Source organism: Mustela erminea, chromosome 1 (assembly GCF_009829155.1).
Source record: "Mustela erminea isolate mMusErm1 chromosome 1, mMusErm1.Pri, whole genome shotgun sequence".
Classification (NCBI taxonomy): Eukaryota; Metazoa; Chordata; class Mammalia; order Carnivora; family Mustelidae; genus Mustela; species Mustela erminea.
The window spans coordinates 38687618-38700331 of NC_045614.1; the positions used below are offsets into that span (position 1 = coordinate 38687618).

Genomic DNA, 12714 nt, shown 5'->3' on the forward strand with positions numbered 1-12714 from the left:
GTTTATTTTACAGTAAAAACCATCATTCTCCTATTAGCAACCAATTTCAGACTTACTACCATGCCACTGAGAAAGTTAATTGAGTTTCACTCCAAAAAACAAATTCTATACCACTAACAACAAAAATTTAAATAAATTTAAATGAAAAGCCAGTGTTTTCATTTTAAGAACAGCATGCATAAAATGATCCAATTGTTTTCACCCCTTCCCATGTTATCACATTAATGTAAAACCCAATGATAGTTATATTCATGTCAAAGTGATTTTTTCACTTCCTCAACAAATATTAATTCATGACACTTAAAAAGAAGAAGAAGAAGAAGAAGGAAGGAAGAGGAAAAAAAAAAAAAACCAACATGGATACAATAAAAGATCGGGGAACCAGCTCTTCTTGAAGTAGAAAAGAATGGAGAGGGGGTGCTGGAGTTTGGGGAGGGTGTTTCCTGTCTTACTGTAAATGAAATGTTTAAAAATTTTGTATTTATATAAAATGACTGATGGCTTTTCTGTTGTCTCTGTGGCCATCCCTAGGAAAAGCTCATGAAAGCTGTCCACGTTTGAAAAGCCAGGATATGAAAGTATACAAGGCCCATTGTCCAAAGAAAGAATTTAAAAGCAATGCTGGTTGCCAAACTGTGCTCCCCACCCAGTTACCAAACACAGGATACGAGCCCGTTTGTTTACTTCTCACAATTGAATGCATACAAAAAAGGTCTCCGTGCAGTCCCCTGGACAGGTCAGTAGTCAGTGTTAAAATGCTAAAATGCCCTGATAAACCTTGCATTTCAGATCCCCTCCCTAGAGCTGCAGTCAAAGGTCTGTTTTCCTTTCTTCGGCTCCTCCCTGCTGCCCTAACATAAACTGTCATAACTGCCCGGACAAACGGCCCTTTTAAAACAATCAACTTAGCCTCCCTCACCCGCACAGGATGGGATCTTTGTTTGTAGCTCCACTGCAAATTAATTCTGCCTTCAATTTTCCACACCCGTTCTGTCAAATATTAACGAGCAGTCACTTCAATAGCTGGATGGGGCTACAGAAGACCTATCCCCTAAGAAGGTCTTAGGGCCAGCTCAACGGGGAGCCTAACTTTCCCAAGGAAACATCTCAAGGCAACTTGAGAAACAAGTTGAGTGAAGGTACATTGTTCTGGCTGAGGATCAAGTGTCTTACCAGAGCGGTAATGAAAAAAGGGGGAAAAGGTGGTGGTGGCAGAGGTGGGGTGGGATGGGGTGGGGGGCAGACGATTCAAAATTATGAGCCATTAATGACTGGGGATTCAGTAAATTAATACACTTGTTCCATCTGTCAACATCCAAGTTCAAACCTTGTTAAAATCAGAACCACCAGTCCACATCGTGAAATTGCTACCATGTGACTCTATTTCATCCTAGCACAAAAGGACCACCACCTGCATGATAATTTCAGAAGCCTATCCCCCTTACCTCGGGAAAATAAGGATCTCTTAATCACGGTTACAGAAGCTCTCAGCCAAACCCACTAGAACAAGGAACAGAGAATGGGATCCAAGGGGACCTGCCCGCTGGTCTGCCTATCCCTCGGGATGTAAAGGCAACCTATCTCTTGGGTCGTCACCTTTGCCTTGGAAGTGGATGACAGAACGTGACCACAGCAAACCTTGAGTCCTAGAGATGCTAAAAGGCTACTCTAATGTCTCGCCTTCTCCTTGTTCGGATACAAAATACTCCCTTCCCAAACTCAGACACCACCATCATCTTTGTGTGCCAAGATGCCCCCTTTCTGACAGCAGCAATTTGGGAGAGTTAACTTTTATCCTTCCTTCTGCCGTGTAACTTTCCCCTTCACGTTTCTTTATCTGCCCTCTGAGCTCGTCTGAACTTTCATGTTCTCTCAGCGTGCAGACGTGCCTTCCAAACTCTGTCTAACAGACCAAATAAGAGGTTAATAAGAAGTGGCAACAGAAAGAAAAAACACAATCCCTGGTAACTGATAAGAATGACAGTGGCAGCCCTTTTTTGTTTGTCTTCAAATATAGAGTTAAAGATCTTTAAAAAACTAAATTTTGATGCCTTTGAAAAGAAAGAAGCACAAAATAACAACAGGGGGTTATTGCCTGCGAGCCACAGGGGAGAAACTCCATAATTCTTATTCTCCCTTTTGAAGGCTGTTAGAAATCTGATTCAAAAAAGCAACAGCAGAAGGGGAAACCTCTTGAGGCTGTAACCATTTCCTGTGATCATGCATAATGTGCTTCAAAAGTGGGTTTTTACCAATTCTGTTGATCAATTGCACCTCCTTCATAGCCCTTCTTTTTTCTGCTGTGTTTACATCTGATGTGACTCAATGACAAGCACTGTCTGAGACTGTGAAACAGGCCTGTCATGTTGATTTATGGGCGCATCAAACCACAACTTGTCCAAACTGAAGCTCGCAGTTCATTAATTAGAGAGTTGTGACTTTGAAGTCAGCTTTCAGACTGTGGTTTTTAACATTTGGCTTAATTTATATGCTCTTGAATGTGGATCTCTAAGGAAAAAACTGAAATTCCCTTCTTGTCTTTGAACTTCTTTTGACCGCACAATAATCATTTCTTTGTCCAGAGTGATGCCTGCAATCCCAGAGTCATTAACGCGCATTGAACTGCCACTGATGAGTAAGCCCTACTGAATTAGAAAAACAGCCAGCAAAACAAAGCTGAGAGCCTTCTGCACAGTGATATCTCACAATTACATGCCTTCCCTCCCTGTGCCATTTCCATTTTAATTACTGTTAGTCCTTTAGATTTACATTTTAGACACTTTTTAATCTGTTCCCTTTTTTATTACAGCAGCACTCGGGGGCGCGCCACTGTACTTAAGGGTGGTGTCAGCATTTTCCTGAAAGCACCTCCTCCCCTTCACCCCAAAACTGGCCCGACTCTGCGGGGGTTGCCATCCAGGCTGCTGCACGGGACTCCAGCGAGAACTCCAGCGAGAACGCTCGGCGGGGCATGGATTAAGCACCCAGTGTACGTGGAGGGAGGAGCCAGCGCAGGGAGATGGTCTGGGCCCTTCCCGCTGGGGAACAGGAGCGCCACGGTTGCAGGAGGGGCAGGGCCCTGGAGAGTCCCGAGCCAGGCTCCTTCCAAACGAATGACGAGCGGCTGCCTGCTTGGGGCTGGAGAGGAAGCCGTTTAAGGGGGCTGGGGGCTGTTTCTCAAACTACAGACCGGGGCATTCTGAGAACACTCAAAAGGACAGCGCTCCCGGCCACAGTAAAAACATGAGCAGGTAAGTGACATCGGGTAACTGAAATCAGGAGAAAGAAGGCATGGTCACGCCCTCACACGCACCAATGCTCCCCCCGAGGACTGGTCTAGACCGACATGGACCCGTACAGGACGTGACATATGGATACCCTCTCTGGGCGGGCCTTACAGCTTCCGGAGCCGAAGTGGTCACCCAACTGGTTGGAGGGGCCTGGTGCCACAACTGTGTGCTCTTACCAAGCGCCCGGCCCACGGAAGCCATCATCACACACTGGGTTTTGTCAGGGACGCCCAAATCATCCAAGCTCAGAAGAGTCGTCCCATCTTACACCTGCCTTGAGCGATTAGCATACATGCCTAACTTGGGAGAAAAGGTGAACACAGAGATAGCGTTTACTGTTGGTCGAACTCTTCTGGTTTGTCCAGCCTCACAAGAGAGGATTCTGGCAAAAGGAAGGGCCGTCCCCGCACACCCAAGCTGGCTGGACTGGAGAAAACCTCAAGCGTGTGTCTGAGGATACCTGTGCTGAACGCAGGTGCATCTCGGCCTGCTGTTCGGCCTGCGTGTGGGCGGAGCCCCGAAGGCCCGGCCCACTGTCCTGCTTCCCAGTGCTCACCACAGTACCCCTGCCTTGGGACGATCAAACGGGTGACAGCCCCCAAACAGAACCCAGCAAACTCTCAGAGAAAAACGGGACCATCGCTCTTGGTCTGAGAGCTGCGGACCCAGAGCTCAGTTGTGCAATCATTTAAGAGATGAATGACAGTTTAATAGCCACTAGATAGTCCTCTGGGATCTGTGGTTTGAAAGTAAAATATGTATTGTCGGTACCTCTTTAGGCTGTTTTCCAGCATGTTGTTGTTGTAAAAGTTGAAGCTGCAACTGTTCCTGTTGTTTTTTATAAAACTCTTGAAGCTGCTGCTACAAAGGAAAGAGAGGACGGTAAGTAACAGGGGGTAGCGCCAACCCACTGTCCCTTTTCGGTGCCATACACAACTGCGATTTGAAAAATAGCATCCTTTTATCTGTAATGGCCTGACCTTTAGTTTGAGACTCGACCATAAATTTCAGCACACCCTGACTATTCTTGGCATTACTGTCTGAAAAGTAATCTCCAAAATGAACTGATGAAAAACATACCATTTTCTGCACAAACTAATTAAAATAAGGGAAGGGATGACCTTTGATGGGACAACAAAATCCAGTGCCCTTGCTGAGGGAGTTTGGGCATGCTCTATCGTGAAAAGTGCTCCTGCTTTCTGAAGGGTGGGGCTGTGCAGGGTGGTAGGGTGGTGAGCGTCTGCATCGACAGCGTGGGGAGACTGCTCTGCCTCCGGTCCCCACCGTCTCACCCCAGCCACTTCTGTCACTCTAGTTCTGAATCGTGTCTCTTTGGTTCAGGGGTCCGGGAAGTCTGAACGTGAGGTCCCTGTGGCACGTGGCGGCCAGAAGTTCATTTCCGCATATCCGCATACATGAAAGAAGGAAAGTGAACTCTGCACCTTAAAAGTAACCAACTCCGGGATGTCTCTTGATGTTTAAAAGAAAAATTCTGTGAGCCTCTGAGTTGAAATGGGGACTTCAAGAGCTGTCACATTTCAACCTGCTCCGAACGCGCTCCCCATTTCGCTTTGATTCACACCATTTAGAAGCCTCTGGGCTTACCAAATAAAAGAGCGTAAAGCCACATAAGCCTAAAAGATCTTATTTCTACCAAGTCCAATTACAGCCCTAATCTCAGTCCATCGGGTACTCCCCAGACCCAAACCACAGTCACTTGGGCAGGACCCCTCCCTTGCTGGGATGCAAACTACATCGAATACTCAGGGGCCCGCTGAGTGTCCTGCCCCAGCCCCCCTGCCCTGCCTCTCTCAACAGTGGGCAAAGGAGCGGATCAGGTGCGGGGGACGGTGAGTAGAGTCGCCGGCCCTGGGAGGAGGAGGACGGATGGTTACCTGTTGGAGCATGAGGGCCTGCTGTTGCTGGAGGAGGACCTGGAGCTGCTGAGGGCTCAGCACTTGTTGCTGGAGGATCTGCTGCATTTGCTGGGGAGTGATAACTTGAGGTGTCATCATAGCCACTGACACGGGAACCTAGAACGTTAATGAAGGGTAAATAGGAAGCTAGGAAATCGCGCACACGCAGCACTCAGTCTTCCGGGGTCAGCGGCAGACCATCGCGAGTCTGCTTGGAGAACTGACCAACGGCCCCCGCGCAGCATCCTTATCCAGAGGGGATGCAGCAACGAATCCTATTTCATCACTTACGGAGTTTACGTGAAATAAAGAAAAACAAAAGAAGCCCTCGCAGCACTGACAGGTGCGCAGCCAGCCTTGCAGGCAGACAAGGAGTAAAGACCTAACAAATGCTATCCAGAGTTAGGTGGCAACGCTCTGGATTTCTTAGGAAGCAGGACTCTTCGGTGGCAATTAGCTCTAGGGAGTTTAATGCAAACTCAAGTTGTGTTTTAGGGAACAAGGCAAATGGGAACCAGTACCTTCTCCGCAGGAGCTACTCTGATCCACTTCTTCCGTGGACAGTGATCTTTAAAGGACAATCAATGAATGCTTGGTCTTGTGGGTGACTGAACCCTGGGTGCACCTCGCGAACTTCAACGCAGACCTTTCCTAAGATGTCTTTTACCATTCCTTATTCACCCAGCACACAGATGTCTCCATTCTTTCATATTACGCGTGATACCATTAAAAGCTGCTTTCCATGACATTTCAGTGACAAACAGCTACAGTGATGAACTTGATAGCATTTCATATTTGCAACTGTTAACACGTTTCTGCACGGGCATCTTTGCAAGGAACCTGCACACTGTATCTGAAAGGATGATGTCTTGTTCAGATAAAACACTGACATTAAAATGACAGGCTGTCTTGGCCAAGGTTACACAAATTGTATTCAAGCGGATACCTAATGACAATGCTATGAATTCTGCAAGCTTTCTAGAATGTAATTTAGCTATTCAAAATAATCACTGCACTTGTGTTTAATTTGCAGACTACATGAGAACCATTTTGTCAGTCCCCGTAATACAAGAAGACTATTTCATGAAAAATCGCCCCCCCCAAATAAAAAGATAAGGAAAGGGGAAAAAATAACAATGAAAGAAAAGACAAAACCTGTATGTCTTCTAACAGTAATATTTAAGCATCTTACTTTTCTTTGGTTTCTAATCAAACATGTGACAGCAAGAACCTAGAAGCAGTAAAGGATATACTTTGTTACAAAGGATCTCCTGTCATCTCATGTATTACAATAAAAGGTAATAACATGTTTTGCACTTTGCCTGTGTGCCACTTAAAAAAAAAAATCCGGCAGACAATAGCTGATCAGAAGATAAAAGAATTAAAAAATCTTTCAGGGGAGCAGTAAGCAAAAGGGAGAAATGCAGTATTAATTTTATGTAACATAATGTCTTAATATGCAGTTTATCTTGACTTTTTCACATGATTTGTCCTGTCATTTGCATAGCGAGCTCTCATTCCTAATTTCACAGTCATTATGCACTGATGTCCCGATTTCTCAGCATCACTAATTTTGATGAACTAAAAATGGTTCCTGAAGGTCAGATTCATGTACAGTGAACAAGCTGCACTGTTGTTGTGGGCATGTTTTGTGTGGGGAGATGTTTATGTGCAAGTTTCGCATTGTTTGGAAAACACCGGCTAGAACATCTGAAAAATTTCATTAACCTAACTCTGGAAGGTCATCACCGAATTCTTCCCATTGCAGTGGCCTTTTAAGTGTAGATGTAGATACATTGTAATTTAAAACAGATGGGCATGTCTGACTATTTTTATATGCAAAAAGGGACAGATGTATATGAATGGATAAATTATCCTTTTAAAAAGATACTTCGCAGCACGAAATATCACCAATGATTAGAACAGTGAACTTGCATTCAATCTAGGGCAAACACAAGAAGGCATTATCAAAACATCTAACCATCTATAAATTAATTCCAATCAGTCTACTTCGTCTTCACACACAAGAAACTTCTAAAGTTTTTCAAAATGTATGGGGTGCCAATCGCTATCTTTCGAGCTGCTAAAGCCAACATATCACAATAGAAGTTTACTTTTCCTTGAGAGTTGCATCATCATACAGGGAGGTTTGATTAAGCAAACAAAAGAACCATGTTTAAGGTTTCTTTTTTCCTCTGCGTTTCTTGGATGACGTACAATGTAAATATTCTTGAGCCAAATTTCTGATGGTGATGAACAGGAAAACAGACAGGAATAGGGTGGTGTAAGATTTAAACGGGTGATGAACACGAAATTAACAGTTGTAACAGAAGTCATCATAATCTCTTGGTCACAATTTTTTAAAAAGAACTATGGAAAGTCTATGTCTGGGAGGGGAACAAGGGGACTTTTGGAGGTGATGGAAATGCCATCTATCTTGACTGCGGAGGTAGTTTCACTGAGTGTACACAACGGCTCAAACTCTTCCAACTGTACCCTTAAACCAAGCGATCTTCTTGTATGTAAATTATACTTAAATAAAATCGATTTTAAAAGTTAAAAAAAGGACTGGCGTATACAGATATTTTGAAACCCTTGCATATGGCCAATAGTTAAATGTGCTTCTCCCAGGGTTATTTATTCAACCTAAATAACTGAACAGTTACTGAAGAATACAATGTTACTGTCTTGTTACTAAACATTACAATGAACTTGACCCTCCTCTTCTTTTTCCCTTTGGACATTTTGATGGAGGTGCTGGTGAGTAATAAGATGCTCAAGCAGCAGGCACAGTCCAAGGAGGGAGAGAGGCAAGAAGCCTGAATAATCCTCCCGCCTGGCACAGGGTCTCTGAATAACCAGGAGTGGGCTATTATATGCTGATGGCCTCAACTTTGCTTTTACTATCTGAAACCACATTTTCACACCAGTTTGCTTGTGAGCCTCCAAAGTGGGCCTGAGCTTAATTTATAAATGTGATAAAACTGAGATTTCCCCAGTTTCTGCTCCAACGTGTCTTGAAAATAGGTTATGGAAGGTTTTAACAAACATATCCAAATGGACCAGAAACCAGCCTGGGTAGGAGAGGGGGAAAAAAAAAAAAAAATCTGAGCACAGTTTAAGGTTTTAAATAGTTAAGAAAGAGAGCCTACACATATCCACTCTCTTAACTCCCAATGTCCAACTTTTTCATGTAGCTAGTCCCTACTAATACTAGGAATCAAAGGGCATGCAGTACCAGCGAGAGGCTATTATAGTCCACACTTTATTGCCCATTACTACTGAGGTCATTAGCGGCAAGAGTGATCGTACCGGTCTTAACCTATTGATCACTGTAACTACTATCATTTAATCCTGTGTTGAATGTCTGGAAAGCGGCTAAAGGCACACAAGAGAGAGTGCTTTAGCACTGAGAAATATGGCCAAAGCTTAGAAATTACGCCGTGATTCATAAAATCTAGCCAGTGGTTTAAATCAATAGTATTTAAAACAGTCATGTGAGTTCTTAACTACAGTGCTCAACTATTCATGGGCCCCTCTCTGAGACTATTCAGTCAAAACTAAACTTTATTTTTTCCAGATTCTATGCCATCTACCTTACCCTCCCCTTGAGATTAAAAACAACAACAACAACAATAAATTCTGATGTTTTCCTGTGCTACGGGGCTCACGCCTGAAGTGGGAGTTTCAACTAATTCTTGATTTCCTTCTCCAATGACAATTTAAAGATAGTGAAAAAAAAAATTTATATGTCTGATGCTGTAACTACCTTAACTGTTTGAGAATATAGAAATGAGTGTGTTTTATGAGTTAACAATGAATCATAGAAGGCAATTTATGAAGAACTAGAATGATTCTGTCTAGCTGCCTTCAGGGATCAGAAATTCAAATTAAACTTCTGGCAGACATTTAAAGAATGCTAGCATACAAAACTGAATTTAAAAAAAAACACACACAGTTAACACTCTTTCGTTGAGTTGCAAGAGGAAATCGTGAATTAAAAAAAAAACACAACACAGACACTGCATGATACACTGTTGACTGATACCATTTGGGTGTGGCTGGTCCCAGGTGCACGTGAACTGGCGGGAATGGCAGAAATTCAGCTGTGCTTGGCCCTCCCTCTGAACGCTGCTAGTAGGGACCTGCTACTACCTTAATACCAGTAACTGGGAAAATGTCGATTGCACTCCCAAGTGCTGGTAGAAGCCCATAGAGTGCTGTATCAATTCTGCCTGCCACAGTTTTCTTTTGCTTCCAGTTGACTTTCTATCATCCGCAGGCCTGAAGACTATTAAAATAATAGGCCTTATTAGTGCCCTTTATTCCCGAAGGGGAGAGGTAGGTGACAGGGTGGGGAAAAACATCTAAAAAAGCAAACAAACAAACAAAAACACCCACAGAAACAATACTCATTGCTAATCTAAGAGACAATTGGAGGAATTGGGTGGGAGAGGAGATGACACGAATAACACGCTATCATTTTTTTTTCTTTCTCTTTACACTCACTCACGTTAACTCTCAGTAAACACTGCCCAGTGTAAACACACATACATTTTGTCATCAGCGTCTTCTCCTAGTTGCTAAGTGTACAAATAATAAAACTGAGAAGACAGAAAAATTTAAGTCCTATTTTACTTCCATTAATCTGGATTAATAAATTAGAAACTATTTTTAATCTCTGTTATTCACCACGCATATGTCCCAGGAAACCCGAGAACCTTCCAGACTTCAGGCATGGGATGATAACTGGACCAGGTCAGACAGCGTTAACTGGTTCATCAAATAACAAGAGCAAAACAAATTAAATTAGAAGGGTCCAGAAGAGCAAAACCCAACCAAACAAAGAAAATGGCTCTATTAAAAACAAAAACAAAAACAAAAACCAAAATCCAAAAAAACAAAGCCAAAACAACAGAAACAAAAACAAAAAACCTATGCTAAATTTTCTATAACCTATAGAAGCTAACCTGTGTAAAAAAAAAAAATAAAAATAAGTACCACTTCATGAATACCATCACCCCTGTGAAAGACAATAGTGTTCAGAATTAATAAGCCAATGGAAACAACTGATACATTGGCAAACAAAAAAGTTAGGAAGCTTCTATCTATTCCCCAAGGTATCCAGAAAGAAAGAAGGAGGTGGGGAACAAAACCAAACAAAACACATTCGCCTAGACACCATGCAAGGTAGCTGTATCATGGAGGAAAGAAAATACATTTCTGACATAATATTTCAGTCTTCAGAAAATTAAAAAAAAAAAAAAAAAGCCTGCTATTCATGTGGAAAGTATAATTCTGTTTCATTATGGAATTCTGCTTTTTTGTATAACTCTTTTAGACTTAGCTATTTTGCCACAATACTGTACAAAGCATTAAGGCAGGTAATGGTTATTATATTAATGCAAAATCATCTAAGTAGTCAGTCATTAGCATAACTGTTCTCTCAGTAACAATACAACCACCTATTAAAATTTTAGAAAAAAAAAAGACCTCTTTAAAATGCAATTAGCATTTCATTTTTTATCATTTTGTTTATTACATTCTATCAAGAAAGGCTATCTTTCTTTCAGGAAGAATTGTATGGCCAAGACTTGCCTGCCAATCAGGACTTATTTCAGGTTATCATCCCTAATAAGCAATCTCTGGCAAAGCTCTCCGAGCTCTTCTTTTGTCTTTAAATTTTCAAAAGTGGCAGAAATTCATATTTGTTTACAGCAGAGGCATTAGTGGAACCTCAACTGCTCTCCTGTAACATTTCCCATGCATATACTCCACTAAGAGCCAGCATAATTGTTTTAGCTCTAATAAATATCAGCTTCATTTGCATAAAAATGTAAAGTTTACATAAATTAAATCGCTTCTCCCATTAGCGCCTGTTAAATACAGGAAACAATGGAAGCTACACATGAAAATAATCATCCAATAAGCACTCATCTTTTCAACTTAGCAACAGTTATTATTATTATTTAAATCAAGAGAAAATGCCTCTTCTTTCCTCCCTCAATCTTTCTCCTGTAGGAGGGATGGCAAACAATGTACGTGGTGTACGTGGATCAAAGCTGCTATGACATTTTATATTAACAACAACAACAAAAATCATTTTTAAGTGCTGCAAATAGGAGGAGGGGAGAACTCTTCCAAGAAGAAACCCCAGTGAAGATTCTATCCACAGTTCTCTTTAGCTCTTGAGAAGAAAAGGCAGAGGCCATGGCTTAGTAAGTCCTCTTAAAATCAAGCATTATTCAAAAATAGTGAGAAGAGATAGCAACTGTACCACTGCTATCTGAGACACACACAGGATGCACATAAAGGAAAACAACTTGTAGACAGTTATGGATCGAGGGATACTGTTCAGTGAAGAAAACTAAAATGTTTACCTTTTGTCCACGAAAGAATTTTCTAAGACCAAGAATTAAATTTGCAAACATGTTTTTTCCCCCCACATTGTGAGATGGAGGGGGAGGGCTGTTCTTGGATTTAAACATGCAGATAGGCCAAAATTAGCTCAGTCCAAAGTTTTGTAAGGTCTGACTTGCTGTACAATCACCCCTTTTCGGAATTACAACTGAAGTTTCTCAAATTGTGCAGGTTCTCATACCTGTTTCCAACACCTGCACCTTCTACATCAGTTAAGCCAAGGGGTGCAAATTAGATTCTAATGAGAAAACATCAGTTGCTTCTTTGACAATCTCACCATTCACTGATATATTTCTAATGAAGACAAAGCCTACCCAAAGCTCCTTATATGTTAAAGGTCAAAATGTGTTCAAAAATGCCTAGTAAAATCAAGGCAAATGGGAAAATCCGTGAGGACTCGCCTCATGAAGTGGTATGACAATTAGAGTAATTGTAAAAAAAAAAAAAAAAAAAAAAGGAAAGAAATAAAGAAAAGAAAAAAGAAAAATCTTCAGGAAAAAGTCAAAGAAATTAAGCTGCCACAACTGTAACAGGTTAGATGAAAAAAATCAAAATTTAATGTATTCTCCCCTGTGTCATCTTGTTTTGTCAAGACATCAAATAGAATTGGGAAGTACAAAATAACAAGCCCTTGAGAAATCACAGCAGCCGACCTTTTTGATGTTGTTGATTTACCTTGTTCTCAGTTATTTGAACAATGATGTTTCAGATTTAAGGGCAAGATAAAGCTTAAAAATTAAAACATGATACCAAGGTATTCTTAAAAAGTGCACCATAACATTTAGCTTGCATCTTCATTGATTAGCTGCTTTTAACCAGGTTTGAAAATGAGGTACAATGCACGTGTTCAATATTCATTTTTCCTTGTTCCAAATTAGTTTTTCTTCAAACAAACTGCCAGGTTGGAAGAGGGACTCAGAGACTATTCCTACAGCCCTAAAGTAGAGGCCCAGTTTAGCTCTTTCCAGATAATTCAAGTCCCTACAATGTGCAGACGATCGTCCAACAGGCACCTGAATTTTCTTTTTTTAATGAAATAAATAAATAAATAAATAAAGCTGAATGTAGATTGCCATGTACGAGGAGGG

The 12714-nt window shown here is 41.6% G+C and overlaps 1 protein-coding gene across 19 annotated transcripts in view; it reads right to left on the reverse strand.

The window, feature by feature from the left end:
• FOXP1 (forkhead box P1) overlaps nucleotides 1-12714 on the reverse strand; it is a 579941-nt gene that overhangs the window by 88720 nt on the left and 478507 nt on the right. For 16 of the 19 annotated variants that reach the window (XM_032359520.1, XM_032359607.1, XM_032359621.1 and 13 more), the window contains 2 exons: nucleotides 5186-5323; nucleotides 4062-4151 (listed from right to left, as the gene is read on the reverse strand). In XM_032359520.1, the coding sequence (XP_032215411.1) occupies nucleotides 4062-4151; nucleotides 5186-5323 (228 nt within the window). The remainder of the gene's footprint in view (nucleotides 1-4061; nucleotides 4152-5185; nucleotides 5324-12714) is intronic. The other 3 variants (XM_032359600.1, XM_032359483.1, XM_032359501.1) reach the window with 1 other exon arrangement.